Here is a 21,982-nt window from a genome sequence, read left to right on the forward strand (position 1 = left end):
TTGCGGGGGCGGAGCCTGAGGTCCGGGGGATGGGAAGAAGAGTGTGCAGACTGAGCGCGCTCCGTAACGCGTGTACGCATGTGGACCGAGCCAGTGGATGGTGCAGGTGTGCGCGTGGGAGGGCGTGGGCGCGCCCGGCGCAGAGCAGAGGAATCGCCGAGGGAAGTGAGTGGACTGTGTGGGGAGCACGGAGAACGCCGATTCCTGACAGTACCCCCCTCTTCAGGAAAGGCCTCAGGACGGTCCATGAACGGTTTCTCTGGAAACTTTTCCCTGAAGTACTTAAGAAGGGCACGGGTCATGAATGTCCATTAAAGGTACCCAGGATCTCTCTTCAGGGCCAAAGCCCTTCCACTGCACCAAGAACTGGAGCTGGCCCCTTGATAGACGAGAATCCAAAAGAGAGTGAACTTCGTATTCCTCGTTATTTTGGACAGTAATGGGGTCCGGTTTACGAGTCTGATCCGGAAAGAAGTGACTGGAGATGAATGGTTTTAAGAGGGACACATGAAAGACATTGGGAATCTTCATACTGTGTGGTAGTTGGAGTCGGAATGTCACAGGATTGATTTGTTCACAAATAGGGAAGGGACCCAGGAACTTAGGTGCCAATTTTGGAGATGGTACCTTGAAGCGGATATTCTTAGAGGAGAGCCATACCAAATCCCCTGGCTTGTAACTGGGCGCCGAACAACGACGACGATCGGCCTGTAGTTTCGATCTGCGGGAGGAGTCGAGAAGGGTAGACTGAATCCTAGACCATGCGGTTTGGAGGGCAGAAATGCGTTCATCTACGGCTGGAACTCCAGAAGGGATGTTGGAGATGGGTAGGCAGGAAGGGGGGGGTGTAACCCATAATTTATAAAGCAGGGCGAATCCCTGGTGGCTTCGTTTTTTGCAGAATTGACAGCGTACTATGCCCAAGGAAGGAGTTGAGCCCAATCATACTGGGAATCGGATATGAAACATCCCAGGTATTTCTCCTGGGATTGATTGATTCTCTCGGTTTGTCCATTGCAATATGGGTTGGTGCAACGCACAGCAAAAAAAGGGGGTGATGGCAGGTCTGGCAAAAATGTTTCTTTATTATGTGGACATAAAAACAGAAGGCTGCAACCTTCTACGCGTTTCGTGCAGACAAATTGCACTTTATCAAGAAGTGTATCAACATGGTATATAGCAGGTATATATAGGGGCACAGTCTGCCGACTTTGGCGCCAAAACTCACTAATTGAAAGCCTCAAGCTACTTAAACTGCTTAAACAAATAGTGTATAGCTGTGAGGGCATGTGGGGATGGCTAATTACCTGTTGGCACTCGCAGGAGAGCCGCCTCCAAACACCAAGCTCGGTGACACGCACCGCACTGCAATGGAGGGCCAAATCTCGCGAGATGCGCCACATGCATGCCACGTTCATGCCGCGCATGCGCAGAGCAAAGTATGTCATAAATCAGTCAGGAATCACAAGAGCAATGCCCCCAGAGTACTATGTGCTCGCGCATGCGTCCCTATGCCCGTTGGTGACTGGAAAAATTGTGTATACCCCACCACATAATGAGGATGTTAATGGAGATGCCTATAAAACATGATGACACTCACATTATTTGTCCATGGTGCGGTGAGGGGGAAAAAGGAGGGGGGGGGGGAAAGGGGGGAAAAGAAAAAGAAGAAAAAGAGGGGTAAGGAAAAGGAGGAATAGGAGGGTGGGGGAGAAAAGAACGAAAGAAACGTGGAAAAGAAGGAAAAGGGAGAGAAGGAAGGGAAAGGGAAAGATAAAAAAGGGGAGAAAATAGAAGGGAAGGGGAGGGGGAAAAGGAAAGAAAGAAGGGGGGGGAGAGGGGAAGGGAGGGAAAGAAGAGAAAAGAGGGGGGGGGAAAGGGGGAGGGGGAAAAGGGGAGAAGGGGGGAAAAAAGAAAGAAAAAGAGCTGAGGGGATAAAAAGAAGGAAGAGAAAAAAACAAGAAGAAAAAAGAAAAAATAGAGAAAAATGTTTGGAAAAAAGGGGGAGGAGGGATGGGAAAACTCAATGTTCTAAAGTGTATGCATTGTTCACGTTGGGGGCCAAATTGGGCAGACTGTACATCACATATACAAAACATACATTGATTGTGACCTTAAAAACAAAAGATATACATATATGATCAGACATAGTACAACATATTTGTGAAATTCTAACTTATACCTATATTAAAAACATATAAGCAGCCTTCCAGAAGAACAGAGGATGACTACTAAATGGAAAATACATATATTCAGTTTTTTAAGTTTTTTCAAACCGTGAAAGGAAAAAAGTTACATACATTAATACTTGTTCGGTTTATCCAATAAATGGGAATGTGGTTAGACTTAAGTTGCTGATAATTGTCCCCATAATAATTTCATACAGTCCAAAACATTCTTTGAGCATTATAGATTAATTAGTCAAATACAGAGATACAAAGTTGTTACGGTTAATGCACATAATGTAAAACATCGATGACCTTGGAGCGGTGAGACTATGCATACTACATAAAAATCTAGAGAAATCTGACCATGGATTATTTCAAAAAATGATTAATGCTCCATTCAATGTTAATTCCATCTGGATAACGGGTTTTTAGCATGAAAATCCAGAATGATTCCCTACAATCTAACCGTTGTGTCAAATCGCCACCCCTCATTTTGGGTAAAATTCTCTCAATTCCCATAAATGAAAAGCTTTCGGGGCCGCCCTTGGCGCATTCTATGAAGTGCTTGGAGACCGGGTGCGCCAAGTCTCCCCTCTTAATGAGTCTAAAATGCTCTTGCATTCTAATCTTGAGGGACCTTGTTGTCCTTCCGACATATCTTTTCCCACAGCCACAACTTATTACATAGACCACAAAAGATGTGTTGCAATCAATAAAGTTGTTGATGTTGAAACGTCTATGTGGGCTGTGGGAAAAGACAAATCTGGAAGGTTTCATGTACCGACACATATTGCAATTATTGCACCTGAAGGAGCCCTTTGTATTAAATGTGTTTCCTCCTCAGTCTGAGGTACTGGCTTTTGGGAATGCCCCAGATCGGTGATTACTGGCATTCCCAAAAGCCAGTACCTCAGACTGAGGAGGAACTGTTCTACATTAGATGGTTTCCTGACTCAGTCTGAGGCTCTCACCAATCGGTTTCTTGAAAGGGGTTACGACAGGGAGGCCTTGGAATCCATAGTGGGAGAAATAATGGAAATAGATAGAGATACACTACTACCCACCAGGGAGTCAAGGACGAAGGATGTTAGTCAAAAAAGTGGTAAAGCAAGCAATAAAAAATTGGGAAACACATCCCCCTTGTTTATTTCCCAATACAGTAAGGCCAGCGGCCAAGTAAATAAAATAATCAACAAACATTGGGGTCTACTACGTATGGATCCCATTTTGGGGGAGTATACCAAAATGGGACCCAAAATTGTCTACAGGAAGGCTAAGACCATTGCCAATTACCTATCTCCGAGTGTCATCCCAGATATTAGGACCAATACAAACACATTTAATACAAAGGGCTCCTTCAGGTGCAATAATTGCAATATGTGTCGGTACATGAAACCTTCCAGATTTGTCTTTTCCCACAGCCCACATAGACGTTTCAACATCAACAACTTTATTGATTGCAACACATCTTTTGTGGTCTATGTAATAAGTTGTGGCTGTGGGAAAAGATATGTCGGAAGGACAACAAGGTCCCTCAAGATTAGAATGCAAGAGCATTTTAGACTCATTAAGAGGGGAGACTTGGCGCACCCGGTCTCCAAGCACTTCATAGAATGCGCCAAGGGCGGCCCCGAAAGCTTTTCATTTATGGGAATTGAGAGAATTTTACCCAAAATGAGGGGTGGCGATTTGACACAACGGTTAGATTGTAGGGAATCATTCTGGATTTTCATGCTAAAAACCCGTTATCCAGATGGAATTAACATTGAATGGAGCATTAATCATTTTTTGAAATAATCCATGGTCAGATTTCTCTAGATTTTTATGTAGTATGCATAGTCTCACCGCTCCAAGGTCATCGATGTTTTACATTATGTGCATTAACCGTAACAACTTTGTATCTCTGTATTTGACTAATTAATCTATAATGCTCAAAGAATGTTTTGGACTGTATGAAATTATTATGGGGACAATTATCAGCAACTTAAGTCTAACCACATTCCCATTTATTGGATAAACCGAACAAGTATTAATGTATGTAACTTTTTTCCTTTCACGGTTTGAAAAAACTTAAAAAACTGAATATATGTATTTTCCATTTAGTAGTCATCCTCTGTTCTTCTGGAAGGCTGCTTATATGTTTTTAATATAGGTATAAGTTAGAATTTCACAAATATGTTGTACTATGTCTGATCATATATGTATATCTTTTGTTTTTAAGGTCACAATCAATGTATGTTTTGTATATGTGATGTACAGTCTGCCCAATTTGGCCCCCAACGTGAACAATGCATACACTTTAGAACATTGAGTTTTCCCATCCCTCCTCCCCCTTTTTTCCAAACATTTTTCTCTATTTTTTCTTTTTTCTTCTTGTTTTTTTCTCTTCCTTCTTTTTATCCCCTCAGCTCTTTTTCTTTCTTTTTTCCCCCCTTCTCCCCTTTTCCCCCTCCCCCTTTCCCCCCCCCTCTTTTCTCTTCTTTCCCTCCCTTCCCCTCTCCCCCCCCTTCTTTCTTTCCTTTTCCCCCTCCCCTTCCCTTCTATTTTCTCCCCTTTTTTATCTTTCCCTTTCCCTTCCTTCTCTCCCTTTTCCTTCTTTTCCACGTTTCTTTCGTTCTTTTCTCCCCCACCCTCCTATTCCTCCTTTTCCTTACCCCTCTTTTTCTTCTTTTTCTTTTCCCCCCTTTCCCCCCCCCCCTCCTTTTTCCCCCTCACCGCACCATGGACAAATAATGTGAGTGTCATCATGTTTTATAGGCATCTCCATTAACATCCTCATTATGTGGTGGGGTATACACAATTTTTCCAGTCACCAACGGGCATAGGGACGCATGCGCGAGCACATAGTACTCTGGGGGCATTGCTCTTGTGATTCCTGACTGATTTATGACATACTTTGCTCTGCGCATGCGCGGCATGAACGTGGCATGCATGTGGCGCATCTCGCGAGATTTGGCCCTCCATTGCAGTGCGGTGCGTGTCACCGAGCTTGGTGTTTGGAGGCGGCTCTCCTGCGAGTGCCAACAGGTAATTAGCCATCCCCACATGCCCTCACAGCTATACACTATTTGTTTAAGCAGTTTAAGTAGCTTGAGGCTTTCAATTAGTGAGTTTTGGCGCCAAAGTCGGCAGACTGTGCCCCTATATATACCTGCTATATACCATGTTGATACACTTCTTGATAAAGTGCAATTTGTCTGCACGAAACGCTTAGAAGGTTGCAGCCTTCTGTTTTTATGTCCACATAATAAAGAAACATTTTTGCCAGACCTGCCATCACCCCCTTTTTTTGCTGTGCGTTGCACCAACCCATATTGCATTGGACTTCTCCCTATTGGCAACTGCACGCAGACTGAGAAGGACTACTGGTGACACATTCGTGAGTACTTACCTGGGGCCAGCCCAATGAGGTTAGGGGGGGTGTCTTTGTGCATTTACCCCTGCCTTCAGGGCAACTGGAGCTCTTTATTAGGTTTCAATATCTCATGTCCCAGAAGTGTCCCTCTCATATACTCAGTAATGGGATTCCATGCTTGAGCACCAAATCACCTTTACGGTTTGTCCATTGGACTGTGGATGATAGGCGGAAGAGAAAGAAGAAGAGATGCCCAATCTCTTGGTGAAAGTTCTCCAAAATTTGGATACAAATTGAGAACCTCTGTCGGAAACAATGGACGAAGGAATCCCATGAATCCGGAAAATCTGCTCCGTTAAGATATCAGCAAGGGCGGGGAATGTGCGTAATCCCTTAAGTGGAATAAAATGGGACATCTTTGATAACCTGTCCACGACCACCAAGATAGTGTTCATTCCTCTGGACCTGGGCAACTCCACGATGAAGTCCATCAAAATGTGGGACCAGGGGCGGTCGGGAACTGGAAGAGGTAACAGAAAACCCTGAGGCTTTTGACGGAGAGTCTTGCTTTGAGCGCACGTGGGACAGGCGCGGGTAAACTCCAGAATATCTTGAGACATCTTTGGCCACCAGAAATTCCGACGAATGAGATCGGTAGTCTTCTTAAAACCTGGATGACCTGCAGATTTAGAGGAGTGACCCCAAAACAGGACCTCTGGAACAAATTTGGAAGGTACGAAGAGTTTGTTGTCGGGAACGGCCAAGTCCTTGGGAATGCGTCTCTGGGAGTGCAAAATCTTGTCAAGATTCTTGAAAGTAGACGTGGCGAGAATCCTCTCTTGTGAAAGGATGGTCTCCAAAGGTTCCTCTGGTCTCTCTTCAGAAGAATGTATTCAGGAGAGTGCGTCTACATTTACGTTCTTGGTCCCGGGGATATATGAAAGGTGAAAATCGAATCGAGAAAAAAAAAAAGAGCCCAATGAGCCTGTCGTGGACCAAGGCATCGAGCGTTTTCTATGTAAAGAAGGTTCTTGTGGTCCGTGAGAATAGTAAACGGCTCTTTCGACCCCTCCAGCAGGTGTCTCCACTCCTGAAGAGCCATCTTCACGGCCAGAAGTTCCCTGTTACCCACGTCATAGTTCCTCTCGGCAGATGAGAATTTCTTGGAAAAATATGCACAGGGATGTTACTTATCCTGAGGCGTGGGTCTCTGAGAAAGAACGGCCCCAGCGCCGCAATCAGAAGCGTCGACCTCCAGGACGAAGGGAAGTTCAATGTTGGGATGACGGAGAATAGGTGCGGATATAAAAGTCTCCTTGAGTGTCTCAAAGGCGGAGATGGCCTCATATGACCAAGCAGAAGGATCAGCTCCTTTTTTGGTAAGCGCAGTGAGAGGTGCCACAATGATAGAAAAATTCTGTATAAACTTACGATAGTAATTAGCGATCCCTAAAAAACGTTGTATGGCCTTGAGAGAATTGGGTCTTGGCCATTCAGTGACTGCTTGAAGTTTACCGGCATCCATCATAAAACCTTCATCGGAAATGATGTACCCCAGGAACGGAGTAGAGGTCTGATGAAAGGTGCACTTCTCCAGTTTGGCATACAAATGGTGTTCACGGAGACGGGAAAGGACGTAGGAGGTATGGCGTATATGGTCCTGGAGATCTTTGGAAAAAATCAGGATATCATCCAAGTATACTATAACAAAAATATTGAGTACCTTACGAAAGACGTCGTTGATGAAATCCTCTAAGACAGCGGGAGCATTACATAAGCCGAAGGGCATTACAAGATACTCGTAGTGTCCGCTACGCGTGTTGAAGGCCGTCTTCCATTCATCCCCCTTCCTGATGCGCACCAGGTTATAGGCACCACGTAGATCGAACTTGGAAAAAATCTTGGCCCCCTGTAATTTATCGAACAGTTCGGTAATAAGGGGGAGGGGGTAACGATTTTTAACAGTTATGCGGTTCAAACCCCTGTAATCGATGCAAGGCCTCAACGACCCGTCCTTTTTCTTGACGAAGAAAAACCCAGCCCCTGCTGGGGAATTGGAGTGACGAATAAAGCCTTTCTTGAGATTCTCCTGGATATATTCATCCATAGCATGAGATTCTGGTAACAACAAGGGGTAGGTCTTGGACTTGGGTAGGGAGTAACCTGGAACCAGATCGATCGGACAATCGTAAGTCCTGTGTGGCGGCAAAAGTTCTGACTGTACCTTATTGAAAATGTCCCGGAATTGGTGGTTAACCGAAGGTAGAATAACCTCATGAACAGAGGTATTGGCCAGTAATTGATGCGGAAGTATGGCTGGTGGAGATGGCTCCTCTGACCTTGACCTCCAAGTAATAGGGTCTTGGGATGTCCAGTTGATGAGAGGATTGTGCTTCTGAAACCAAGGTAAGCCGAGAGTGACTGGAGTTCCGGGAGCGTGTATTACATCAAAGGCCAAGGTCTCCTTGTGGGAGTGAGAGGAAAGGGTAATGGGGCAAGTCTCAAAGGAAATGTATACCGGGGTGAGCGGACGGTCGTCAATCCCAACCAAGGCAACGGGAGACTTTTTCCTAACGAGTGGAATCTGGTTCTGTTTAGAGAAGGTTTGGTCCATGAAATTTCCTCCCGCGCCGGAGTCGATAAATGCCGCAGTGGAGGTGCGGAGGGTAGGACCCGAGAGAGAAACGAGAATGGTCAATTTTTTGGGAAGTTTCTTCCTGGAAAGGGGACAAGGAGATTTATCACCCAGGGAGTGCCCCTTCGTACTCACTTCATTTCCCGGGCGTAGTGGACATTCGCGGACCAAATGCTCGGAGGATCCGCAGTAATAATATAATTCACCGGCTTGGCGAGCTTGCTGTATCTGTGTCCGGGAATGCTGGACTCCAAGTTGCATCGGCTCAGGAGCCTCCAGAGCGGGTAGCGGGGAGACGGCAGGTCCTGGGGTTGGAGAGAATCTGGGAGGAGCACGGAAGGGCATAAATAGGGGAAGCTGGCACTGGACGCGGTGTACCTGAAGGCGCTGATTCACTCGATTGGCTTGGGAGATGAGTTCCTCCAGAAGCCCTGGCCTGGGTTGTGAGGCGAGCTCATTCTTCACGGAATCCGTTAAGCCTCGCCAGAAGTCTGGGACCAAAGCCTCCTGGCCCCATCGTGTCTCAGCTGCTATGGTCCTGAACTCCAAGGCGTACTGGGCCACGGAACGACATCCCTGAGAAAGCTCAAGCAAAGAGTCAGAGGCAGTTTCTTGGCATGCGGGGGTATCGAAGACCTGTCAAAAGTCTCGACTAAAGGCCGCGTAGTCGCGGGTGATATCGGGACGTAGTTCCCAAATTGGGGAGGCCCATGCCAGTGCTTTTCCTGTAAGCAGGCTGTAGACATACGCCATTTTCTTGCGACCAGTGGAATACTGCTGCGGAGCCATCTCAAACTGGATCTCACATTGATTGAGGAAACCGTGGCAGGAGTGCGGATCCCCCGCATACGGTTTAGGTGCCGGGATCTTCGGGCCTGAGGTCGCGCGGATACTGGTTCTGGCGACAGTGGCGGTGCGGCAACAGGTGGTGCCTGAAATGAAATGTCCTGTACCTGTTGAGTGAGAAGCGCCATTTGGTCCGTTAGGGCCTGGACTTGTTGATACATGGCCGTCATCATGGAGGCCATGTCAGTCTGGTCTGCGTCTTGTGGGCTCGACATAATGTTACACCGGTGCTGCCCGCAGACCAGACTCGTCCCCTGAGCTGAAGGGGGAAGTGGTAATACATGCACCCGCAGCAAAGGGAGCATGTCCGGAGTGTGGTATAAAGTTTTGCTAGGCCAGGTGTAGTAATGTAGACAATACTTGCCGGTACCGGTTGTAGAGATAGAGTGAAGAATGCCTTGCCGAGGTCAAGGAGTGGAGAGCGGAGATAGGTTGTAGGCCAAGCCGGGTTTGAGGGGTATCAGAGTGAGCGTTGTCCAAGGAGTGCCGAGATCGAGAGCCAGAGGGGGTAGTCGTACGAGCCGTGTCAGAACCTGTGAAAACACTAAGAGAATACTGAAGTACTTCCATGCAGAGACTATGTCGAGCAAAGACTGAGAGCAGAGAGGAGCTAGATAAAGCAGGAAGGTCCAATTAGGAACGGAGGCGGGACAGGAAGAGCTACAGGGAGACACTGCAGATTGGTGCAGGCATAACAAGCCAGGTGAGACTTGTTGGTAACCTGAGTATGCCCGTGCGGCTTGCGGGGGCGGAGCCTGAGGTCCGGGGGACGGGAAGAAGAGTGTGCAGACTGAGCGCGCTCTGTAACGCGTGTACGCATGTGGACCGAGCCAGTGGATGGTGCAGGTGTGCGCGTGGGAGGGCGTGGGCGCGGCCGGCGCAGAGCAGAGGAATCGCTGAGGGAAGTGAGTGCACTGTGTGGGGAGCGCGAAGAACGCCGATTCCTGACACACACAGACTGTGTACTGACATAGGTTGAACCGCGAAGGTATTAGACTTCCAAGACAACAGCTCGCAAACGCCCCCCTGAGTTTTTACACGGCATTGCAGTATTGCAGACAGCGAGAATAAAATGCTAATATCCATTTTGCGACGGTGGTGAGGTGTGAGACAGCAGCATTGTGGAAGCAAAATACAACTCCATCGTTAGAAAAGATTCGGAATAGAATTTGGTTTGTTTGCCAGATGGAAAAGTTGACTAGTTTGGTCAACGACACTGGCGCAAATTTCCAAAAAGTCTGGTTCCCCTGGTTGGTACAGACTGACATCACAGGGGTGAGCAATGCCACCATTTGGCTGTAATAATGGAAGGTGAGTTCTCCTTCGACGTGTTCCGGACGGTAATAGGGGGAGTACGAGCCCCAGACACAGACCAGAGAGGGGATGTGGCAAGAACAGCCCAACACTGGGTTGCACGGCGTGAGCCGAGAGTTCCGAGGAGTTACAAGAAGCTGTGGAATACGGGTCAACACCCCCTCCCCATCCCCCCCTACCCCACCTCTGCCCCCCCCCCCCCTTCGTGTTACCCCTTCCCCCCCCCCCCCATTTCCCACATGTGTCTTCCCCGATGTGGCGCAACCCTTTCCCCCCTGAGTCAACGTGTTATGTGTAAGAGAATCAGCAAGTTATGTGGCAACCTCAGCTAATATTGGCCAAAAAATGTATTTACACCGCTGTATGCTTGGAAAACAATGAAAATAAAAAGTTGAAAAAAAAAAAATGCTAATATCACGAGTGCGAAAATAACGCAGTTCACTCCGGGCGAAAACGACACAAAACCGCACATAACTGGGATAATCTGAAAATCGCGGATCTAGCCCATTTAGACTAAAGGCGGTCACCACTGTAGATAAATAAAGAGCATGATCGTTGCTATGTATCACTACTTTTTGATCATATTAAAAACAATACACGACACTTTACAAACATGTTTCAGATAATCTGAACTGTTCCTTTAAGACTTTACTACAGGACTAGCCCTTGACACAGCATAACATAAACATTCATGTAGCACGCAAATAATAATAACATTTACAAGAAATATGTTCAGACAATAAGGAATGTAAGCGGTGACACGATTAAGTTAATAACATCGACACTGTAATGTTAAGTAAAGTTTTAATTGGAGCAATAGCACGGAAACAGTAATACAAAGTCATGTGTCAGCCCCACTTAGTTTTTTTTTTCTAAGTGCCGTCCGCCGAACGTGCCGATCCTTCACCCCTGCAACTTGCCAGCTTTAGTTGGCGGGCAGGATTGGCGTAAGATTTTTAATTCTAGAGTGCCGATCAGCAGCGAAAAGCTGATCGAGGCTACTAGAACTGAGCGCGTTTCAAAAAGTGCCGAAACGTGGCGAAAAGTGGCTTTTCGGCACCTGGTGCCGAAAAGTTTTGTTTTGGCTTAAAAAAATATTGATTTAGGGCGCATTTCGGTGCTTACTGTATCGGAAAAGCAATATTGGTGAGAAAATGGCGATAAACGGCTTTTCGGTGCTTACTGCATGAGGCCCTAAATACCTAACCCCATTCCCCACATACATGCGGTCTCTCCCCTGTGTGTGTCCTCTTGTGTTTGTTCAGGTTGGATAAATGACTAAATCTCTTCTGACATTCACAACATACATACGGTCTCTCACCTGTGTGTGTCCTCTTGTGTGTGTCCTCTTGTGTCTGTTCAGGCTGGATAAGTGAATAAATCCCTTCCCACATTCCCCACATACATGCGGTCTCTCCCCTGTGTGTGTTCTCATGTGTGAGTTCAGACTGGAAAAATCAATAAATCCCTTCCCACATTCCCCACATACATGTGGTCTCTCCCCTGTGTGTGTCCTCTTGTGTTTGTTCAGGTTGGATAAATGACTAAATCTCTTCTGACATTCACAACATACATACGGTCTCTCACCTGTGTGTGTTCTCTTGTGTGTGTTCAGACTGGAAAAGTCAATAAATCCCTTCCCACATTCCCCACATACATGCGGTCTTTCCCCTGTGTGTGTCCTCTTGTGTTTGTTCAGGCTGGATAAATTACTAAATCCCTTTCCACATTCCCCACATACATGTGGTTTCTCCCCTGTGTGTGTTCTCTTGTGTGTTTCCAGAGTCGAAAAGTTACTAAATCCCTTCCCACATTCCCCACATACATGCGGTCTCTCCCCTGTGTGTGTCCTCTTGTGTTTGTTCAGGTTGGATAAATGACTAAATCTCTTCTGACATTCACAACATACATACGGTCTCTCACCTGTGTGTGTTCTCTTGTGTGTGTTCAGACTGGAAAAGTCCATAAATCCCTTTCCACATTCTCCACATACATGCAGTCTCTCTCCTGTGTGTGTCAGTTCGTGTCTGTTCAGGTTGGATAAGTGAATAAATCCCTTCCCACATTCCCCACATACATGCGGTCTCTCCCCTGTGTGTGTTCTCTTGTGTGTGTTCAAACTGGATAACAGAGTAAATCCCTTCCCACATTCCCCACATACATGCGGTCTCTCCCCTGTGTGTGTCATCATGTGTGTGTTCAGGTTGGATAAATTACTAAATCCATTCCCACATTCCCCACATACATGCGGTGTCTCCCCTGTGTGTGTTCTCTTGTGACTTTTCAGACTGGAAAAGCCACTAAATCCCTTCTGACATTCACAACATACATACGGTCTCTCCCCTGTGTGTGCCCTCTTGTGTATGTTCAGGCTGGATAAGTGACTAAATCCCTTCCCACATTCCCCACATACATGTGGTCTCTCCCCTGTGTGTGTTCTCTTGTGTATCTTTAGACTGGAAAAGTTACTAAATCCCTTCTGACATTCACAACATACATATGGTCTCTCCCTTGTGTGTGCCCTCTTGTGAATGTTCAGGGTGGATAAGTGACTAAATCCCTTCCCACATTCCCCACATGCATATGGTCTCTCCCCTGTGTGTGTTCTCATGTGTGAGTTCAGACTGGAAAAGTCAATAAATCCCTTCCCACATTCCCCACATACATGCGGTCTCTCCCCTGTGTGTGTCCTCTTGTGTGTGTTCAGGCTGGATAAATTACTAAATCCCTTCCCACATTCCCCACATACATGTGGTCTCTCCCCTGTGTGTGTTCTCTTGTGTGTTTTCAGAGTCGAAATGTTACTAAATCCCTTCCCACATTCCGCACATACATGAGGTCTCTCCCCTGTGTGTGTCCTCTTGTGTTTGTTCAGGTTGGATAAATGACTAAATCTCTTCTGACATTCACAACATACATACGGTCTCTCACCTGTGTGTGTTCTCTTGTGTGTGTTCAGACTGAAAAAGTCAATAAATCCCTTCCCACATTCCCCACATACATGCGGTCTCTCCCCTGTGTGTGTCCTCTTGTGTGTGTTCAGGCTGGATAAATGACTAAATCCCTTCCCACATTCCCCACATACATGTGGTTTCTCCCCTGTGTGTGTTCTCTTGTGTGTTTTCAGAGTCGAACAGTTACTAAATCCCTTCCCACATTCTCCACATACATGCGGTCTCTCCCCTGTGTGTGTCAGTTCGTGTCTGTTCAGGTTGGATAAATCACTAAATCCCTTCCCACATTCCCCACATACATGCGGTCTCTCCCCTGTGTGTGTCCGCTCGTGTCTCCTCAGGTTGGATAACACATTAAATTCCTTCCCACATTCCCCACATACATGAGGACTCTCCCCGGTCTGTGTTCTCTTCTGTATGTTCTGGTCTGATAACCAAGTCAGACTCTTCCCACTTTCTCCAAGATCTTTTCCGGTGGCAGCTGCTAATATATATCTTTTGGAATGAGAAGCAGTTACATTGTTTATTAATTGCCTTGACTGGTTGAAAGATGCATTTTCTGTCATATTTATTGGAATGTTGCAAGATTGTTCTGTCCTCATCTTTTCCACATTCTCATTTGGGTGTTTGAACTTCAGATGTTTGAGGCGGTAATCCTGACTGCTAAAAGCAATCTTGCAGTGTTGTCATGGGTGGATTATTGGTGCTTGTCTTTGTACTAGACGAGACAAAAAAGTCACTGTTACACAAACTGTCTTACAAAAAGGTCATGAAGGAGAGGTAAGTAGGCATATCACAAAAAGTTCAGGATGAAAGTAAACTGTAAATGTACATTGTCAAAATGAACGGTTTAGCACAACATGTGCAGCATTAGGGCAGGGAGAGCAGCTGTAGTGGATCATACATTTTAAGTGGATCATAATATTTAATGACCCTGGTCAGAAACTACAACTCTACCTTATCCACCTCTTTTGATATACATGCCCTGCTTTTTCTCTGCCGCCCTCGCCTTTCGAACCCCAGACCCTGGCTAAATTCACACACGCGCATGCTGTGCTCCTCCACTCGTTCCTCTGAACGCCTCTGGAGGAAATTTCACACACTAGCAGACTTCCTTCACTACAACTTTACGCTATCTGTTTCAACTCTGCTCTCTCTCAGGCTAAACAAACCTACTTTACTTCACTAATCAACACACACAAGTCTAACCCACGCCGACTCTTCTCTGTCTTTGACTCTCTACTCAAACGACCCCCAGCTGTCTGTTCTTCCTCCATTTCACCTCAGGATTTTCCTGACTACTTCAAGGAAAAGGTGGAATCCATTCATCAGAACATCCCCTTTGTTTCCTCAGCCCATCCTACACTGCTTCCTAACTCTCCTCCTGCCTTCCTTGACTCTTTTTCCGCTGTCACAAAGGAAGATGTATCACTACTGATCTCTTCTCCCTCTACCACTTGCCCTCTTGACCCCATTCCCTCCCATCTCCTAAAACATCTTGTTCCTACTACAACCCCTATGCTCATACACATATTTAACACCTCCCTCTATTCTGGTACCTTTCCCTCCTCCTTCAAACATGCAACCGTTATACCATTACTCAAATACAGCAAGCTTGACCCTACCTGCCTTTCAAACTATCGACCTGTCTCTCTCCTGCCTTTTGCCTCCAAACTCATTGAACGTCTTGTTTTCTCTCGCTTGCTCCACTTTCTCAATGCCCATTCTATCCTAGACCCTCTATAATCTGGCTTCCGCACTGCTCACTCGACTGAAACAGCCCTCACTAAAATAACTAATGACATCCATGCTGCCAAAGACAGGGGTCATTACACTCTGCTCATATTACTCGACCTCTCTGCAGCATTTGACACCGTGGACCACCCTTTTCTCCACATTCTCCATACTCTTGGTATTCGTAACAAAGCTCTATGCTGGATCTCCTCTTACCTCTCCCATCGTACTTTCAGTGTCTCTTCTGCTAACACCATCTTCTCCATATCTCTCTGTGGGGGTGCCACAGGGTTCTGTCCTGGGACCTCTTCTCTTTTCTCTGTACACACTTTCTCTAGGTGACCTAATCACATCCCTTGGGTTTAAATATCACCTCTATGCGGACGACACACAAATTTACTTTTCAACCCCTGACCTTACACCTGTTGTACAGACCAAACTTTCTGAATGTCTCTCTGCGATATCATTCTGGATGGCCCTCCGCCGACTTTAACTTAACATGACAAAAACAGAGCTCCTCATACTTCCTCCCAAACCTGGCCTTACTACCTCCTTACACATTACTGTTGGAAGTACTGCACCGACACACTTTATTCGAGCAAATACCCAGTATGTACCTGGCAGATACCTGGAATGCGCTGCTCCTCACCTCTGACAAGCCCCGTTGCATTTGCCTTCCCAGCCTGGGTTCATGCCTGGCTGACGGGCGGCTGATCTGTTAAATGATAATGATTAGGATTTAATAGGCTGCAATGCTTCGCGTGTCTACCAGATGGCATAAATTCATGAATTGTAATGCAGTGTATATATATATATATACTGTGCAGTATTGCAGCCAGCGGGAATAAAATGCTTCAATCCCTGCCTGGAAAATAACCCAATGCACTCGGGCAGAAAACAGTCACAAACCTCAATACACCCGGGTATACCCGAATTCGTGGGACTAGCCGAGCTCGAATAAAGTGTGTCGCCAGTGTACCATCATTCACCCAGTAGCCCAAGCACACTGCCTAGGGGTCACACTTGACTCCTCCCTCACATGCTCAACGTCTCTAAAACCTTTCGCTTTTTCCTCCGCAATATTACAAAGATTCGCCCTTTCCTCTGTTGCTCGACTGCTAAAACTCTGACTCAGGCCCTCATTCTCTCCCGGAGAAAAAGACAAAAAGAACAGCGCAAAACGCAATAGTGAAGTAAATAGGTACAAATTATATTTGTGAAAAAATGGTGAGTATTAAGCGTACATTTAAGCAGAAGAATAAAAGCATGTCTGTGCAAACATCAGCACAATGTTACCACAATGGAAAGCCTCTGGATGGAATGGTGTAGCCCTCTGGTGCAGCAGCTGTCTTCTGGCAAGTCACAGTGATATCTCTCACTTATCCTGGACCCCTGCAAGCGGCAGCTGCAGCCCTTGAGCTGTTCAGAGTTCCCCCACTGGTAGTGGCATCTGCTGGGCTCGTGGCAGTTCGTTTGGAGCTGTCTTTGGGACACAGTGATGCCTCAGGGCTCTCCTCTCACTGTACACACCGCGCGGCCCACGTGGGATCTTCTTCCGGCGCTCGCGCACTCCCGTGACGTCACGGATGACGCGTGATGTGGATTTCAATGGAGATAGTCCCAAAACTAGTTGCACATTCCGAAAATCGCTAAAAATAGGTTAGGGAGGCTAGGATGGGGAACCAGACCCTGCCAATCTCTATCCAACGCGTTTCGAAGCTACCAAAGAGCTTCTTCATCAGGGGACGAAACATGTCGGTGTGTGGGCTGTGTTTCTGTCCCTGTGCAATTATCCAATAAACCACCCTCAGTTTTTGCACGGAGTTGTGCCCCTTATTCATTTTTTCTACAGGACTCTCCCTGCAGATTTCTACTTCAGCTGTGCTCCTTGCTTCCCTACATTCTGAATTTCCCTGATCAGGATTGCACGCAGTGGAACTTCGTCTGGATGGATTTCGTATTCCCATACACTCAATGGAAAGGTAATGGGCAGTAGCCCTCATTCTATGTTACCTTGGTCCCTATTTAGGGAAGTGTATATGGTAAGGGGGGTAAGCAGGGTAAACCATATCTGCGGTAGTCGCGCTGACTGACCGCTAGGTCCCATGTTCATGTCCCCCCTTAACCTAGTATTATATAATTGCTGGAATTATTTATGGAAGTTCCTATCTACCTATATGCTGTAATACAGTTTGTGAGTCTATACACTTGTATGAGCGTCAATCTCTACGTTTATACAAACGTTAGACCTAATACTGTTACTATTCACAGTGTCACCTGAAAAGGCTGCTTGGAGTCAGTGGACAGATATATCTTTTTTCCTTACTGTATCAGCTACTTCTTCCTCACTTTTGGGGGCTTTTGGTGCTTCTCCCTCCTCCATAATGTCCTCCCAGGTCAGTACATCAAAGACATTAGAAGTGGGAATCCCTGTTAACTCCAAAGTGTGACATTTGCTCCTGACCTTTTTCTTTGGTAACGTTACACACTTCCATCCCGCCCCTGCTTGCTCCTGCTCCCCTCCTGTCAGCTCCAGCTCCCCCATCTTCTCTGAGGATATCTCCATCCCAGTACTCTCTTTATTACCTTACATGTCTCTGGAGATCTATTCCCATATGCATTTATACCAGTATCTGGCAACAATGAAGAGGGCTGAAAAAAATACATGGGTGTCCTCCACTACAGGGGTCTCCTCTGCTTGGGCTGTTTCAATGTCTTCGGGGCAATTATTATGCGCTGCATCAGGACTTTCCCTAAACGAATGACACTGTCCCCTGCACAAATTACAAAGTACAACATTAGGACAGACAGAACGGTTATGCCCCAGAACCCCACACTGACTGCACCTAATTTTATCACAGCTTGCACTTAAATGTCTGTTGGATCCATATTTGAAACAAAGTCTGGGCTGGCCACTGTAGAAACAGACCCCTCTGTCCCCCTCAATAAAGAGGGAATTTGGGAGATGGCACTTTTTAAGTGCTTTTACCGATACAATGTATCCGTACCTCGTTAGCCTGCAGAACTTGAAAGGCAGTAAGTCAATGGCCGTGGGAAGTAGGTCAATTGACGTGGAAACTGGGTGAACTTGAGTTCCCACAAGAAAGCCTTTTTAATGAAGCAGGCTAACTCACGAACGGAGGCACCAGGCACCCTGATTTTTGGTGTGCAACTATAAACAAATAAAACACGAACATACATATAAAAATTACAGTTGTGGTACACCCAGAAAATGATGTTTTAATAAGGTGTGTAATACTGTGAATTTAAAATGTACAGGCAGGAACAGTTTTTTTCTGTGAGCCTGGAAAAATCCTTTGGTATGTAAATATGCTAGGGGTGAATGAGCTGAGGGTATTTTCTTTCCTGCACTTCAAAGGGGTCCCGCTAAGCCGGAGACCCTCAGTGTAACGAAGTGACAGGGATGAAAAACCTCAGAGCACCAAAGTGTAAACATGGCCGGAATCTTGATGAGTGCCAGATCCCGGCCATTAACACCTTGGGGCCAAACCTGGGATACACCCTTTTTTACGGTCACCCCTTAGTCTGATAAGGGGTGACAGAAAAAGGGTGTATCCCAGGTATGCTAGGTTGCATGGGTGTCAAGCTGACACATGCGCTTTGCAAACTGGAAACACTTTTGCCCGGTTTTGCAAACTGCGGGCAAAACGGAGATTGCTGGTTTAAATATTCCCACAGAGGGGATTGGGTGTACATGTTAAGGATAAACTGGTGAACCCTATAACTGTGCCCGCCGGACTATCCACAGTGTGATCCAGATAAGATTCATGATGTGACTACGCTCTACTCAGGATTTCGTTAAAGTACAGCGGTAGCAGTTCCAAGACGCAAGGGATTCATAACATCGCAACCAAGAATTTACCCCAAACTTCGGAATTCGTTAGCCCTGGTGACTCCCGAACAAATTCCTACAAACTTCAACGAATTCTTTGATTTGGCATTGGGGCTGTAGTCAGCCAAGTGAGGGAGGAGGGGGTTGAGCACCCCATAGTATATCTAAGCCGCAAACTGTTGCCCAGAGAGGTGGCATATGCCACCATTGAGAAGGAGTGTCTGGCCATAGTGTGGGCTCAAAAGAAGTTACAGCCTTATTTGTATGGCAGACATTTCACAGTAATAACTGACCACAATCCTTTGAGTTGGTTACAAAGGGTGTCGGGGGAAAATGCTAAACTTTTGCGCTGGAGTCTTGCCTTACAGGAGTGGAACTGCACCATCCAGCACAAGAAGGGAAGTGAGCATGGTAATGCTGATGGCCTTTCCCGCCAGGACAGCCCTCAGGACTTACTAACTTCAAGAGCTGGCAGGTCAGCCCAGCCACCGGACGGGGTGGTCAGGGCAGTCCCTGCGTCTTGAGTGGGGCAGGTGTGACAGGGAGGAAAGGGTTAATACCTGATTTGCCATGCATTACTGTTGTTGCCCTGTCCCCGCCATTTTCATTCCCCATTTGCAGGCCATTCCCTGTCTGCGAGGGTAAAAGACAAGATGCATTGCTTGCCATACCCTCTAACCGACACATGATGGCAGATCTTAAATGTAAGGCAGAAGGTATTTTTTTGTAAGTCCAAGCAGGAGTTACTTGGACATCCAGCTGTGATATGGGTGAATGAGCTGGGGCTATTTTTATGACCTGGTCACTTGATAAAGACCATAAGGTCAAAACATTGTGTGGCACAATAAATCTTTCTTATTCAGTAATCCGTGGAGCGCTGGATCCCTTCTTTTCCTCAGTGTACTTTGGAGTTTATGACAGGTACTTCCTTGAACCAGCAGCACCGGTAAATTGTATGAATTTTTCTTTTTGTGGAGTGCAGCCTTAACCCCTCTTACAGTTGCGGTTGAGGTAGCAGCTGCGGTTGCCGAGTGTGCCGTCCCTGGGCTCACTGCACTTCTGGCTACATGGGGAACGGGTGTTAGCACTGCGGAGCAGGTACAGCTCCTAACAGCAGTGCTCAGAAGAACCCACAACTCCTACCTTGCAAATGGGGAACAAGGTCTTTCCCGGGCGGATCATCACAGCTTCAGCAAGTTCGTGGATGTCACAGATGACCTCGATGCGTTCCTGAATGACTTCGAGACGCAGTGTTCCCGGTTCCGAATTCCAAGAAGGGACTGGGTGGTCAGACTGCGACCACTGTTATCTGGCAAAGCCAAACGGACTGTGATGGGTATTCGACGCGTGGATGCCAATGACTATGGTCATGTGAAAAGCAAGCTGCTAACCCAGTATGCCCTGACCCCAGAATCTTACAGGGGTAAGTTCCGGACGGGGGTAGTACTCCCCGGAGAGTCATACAGCACCTATGCCAGTAGGATGGCTTTGCCCAGGACTCAGTGGGTGGAGGGGAATGGGGTTACAACATTCCATACCCTGCTGGACTTATTCTTTCAAGAGCAGCTGCTGCAGCAGCTTCCCACAGATGTGAGGGGATGGGTCTATGACCATAAACCTCAGACTTATGAGGATACAGCGAGAATGGCAGATGAGTACTGTACCGACAAAGTTTATTCTTAAATTTGCCCGTTATGCGCCCGTTATGAATGGGGCTTTTTCCGGCTGGCGCCAAAACAGACCCGCGAGCGAGCCGCATCTTCCCCTTCCCGCGTGTTTAATAAAAATGCTCCCCTCCCCTTCCCCGAACACCTGGCTGCTCCCCCTGGCTTGCGCAAAGCTGTGCGCAGCGTCCCTATTACCCCTGCTGCCTCTGCAGCCTTCGGGGATGCCAGGGAACCCTGGGCCGTGTGACCGGCGCCAGAGTGACACGCCGCACGCACCGGGGAAAACCCCAAACGAGCCGCCCGTCGGCTTCCCCACACCGCGGCTACGGCCGTATGAGGATAAACAGTGTCGCCACTGTATGTGGCCAGCCGAGTTGCAATGAAGGAACCTGTAGCACCCAAAGGAGCGGGCCGTGCGGCCCAGGGCGCTAAGACTACCCCTCCGTGGACACACCAGCCTGCGGCAGCAAACAGCGCACCCACGCCTGCAGAGTTCAAGCATAGGAGGCGGTGTTACACTTGCAACAAGGTCGGGCATCTCAGGCCAGACTGTTCGGACCGGGACCGGTCCAAGGGACCCCATCAGGGGCAACGCTCACCAGCTGCGAGGCCGGTCGCCCGTGTGCGACTGGCACACACAGAGGAGCCAAGTACAGCCGTGGAACCAGCCCACCGAGGGATGCCCAGCAGAGAGACTGCACTTGTCACCTCAGGACCAGCAGCGGAGAGCAGGGGACATCAGGTTGCTCCAGTTGGGATGTAGCCCAACGATGTCCGGCAGAAGCATCTGCAGAAGGTGACCATCGGAGACCGGCAGGCGGACGGCTTGCTAGACTCCGGTGCCACCGTGACTCTGGTTCAGCCCTGATATGGTGCGGCCAGAGGATTTGCTCCCGGGCACCGGGATGCAAGTGACCATGCCAGACGGAGGACCGCGGTCACTCCAGGTTGCCCGGGTCTTTTTGGACTGGGGTGCCGGACGTGGCATGAGGGAGGTGGGGGTTTTGCCTGGGTTAGATGCGGAGGTCTTGCTGGATAATGACCTAGGACACGTTACCTGTGTTTTTACCACTGAGCTGGCACCTGTTGCAGCGATCACCAGGAGCCAGTCAGCAAGGATCGCAGCAGAACCAGCCCCTGTCCCCCTGCATTTGGGACCTACAGTTCCAGTAGTCTCTGCAGACACCAGACAGGTAAGCCAGACTCAGTCGCTTTCTGACACTGACTTACTGTTCCCTGTACCTGTTCCCTTTCCCCCTGACTCAGATGTGACCGGGGGGTGGCCAGAGTTAGGTGCCCAGTTTAGGGATGCGGTGCGATCTGATCCCAGGTTGGAGGGCATGAGACTGCGGGCATCCGAGTCTAAGCCAAGCAAGGGGTCTGATTACTTCTTGTGGCACCACGGGCTCCTGTATAGAGAGCAAGGGACCACTGGGTTAGATGAAGTATGGACGGG

General features: G+C 47.6%; 1 protein-coding gene across 1 annotated transcript in view; it reads right to left on the reverse strand.

Moving 5' to 3' along the window:
• Positions 1-10,784: 10,784 nt before the first annotated feature.
• LOC142466747 (uncharacterized) overlaps positions 10,785-21,982 on the reverse strand; it is an 89,189-nt gene continuing 77,991 nt past the window's right edge. The window contains 2 exon segments of the mRNA XM_075572111.1: positions 10,785-11,657; positions 11,660-13,990. Of these exon segments, the coding sequence (XP_075428226.1) occupies positions 11,521-11,657; positions 11,660-13,874 (2,352 nt within the window). The 5' untranslated portion in view covers positions 13,875-13,990 and the 3' untranslated portion in view covers positions 10,785-11,520.

Source organism: Ascaphus truei, chromosome 15, assembly GCF_040206685.1.
Source record: "Ascaphus truei isolate aAscTru1 chromosome 15, aAscTru1.hap1, whole genome shotgun sequence".
Taxonomy (NCBI): Eukaryota; Metazoa; Chordata; class Amphibia; order Anura; family Ascaphidae; genus Ascaphus; species Ascaphus truei.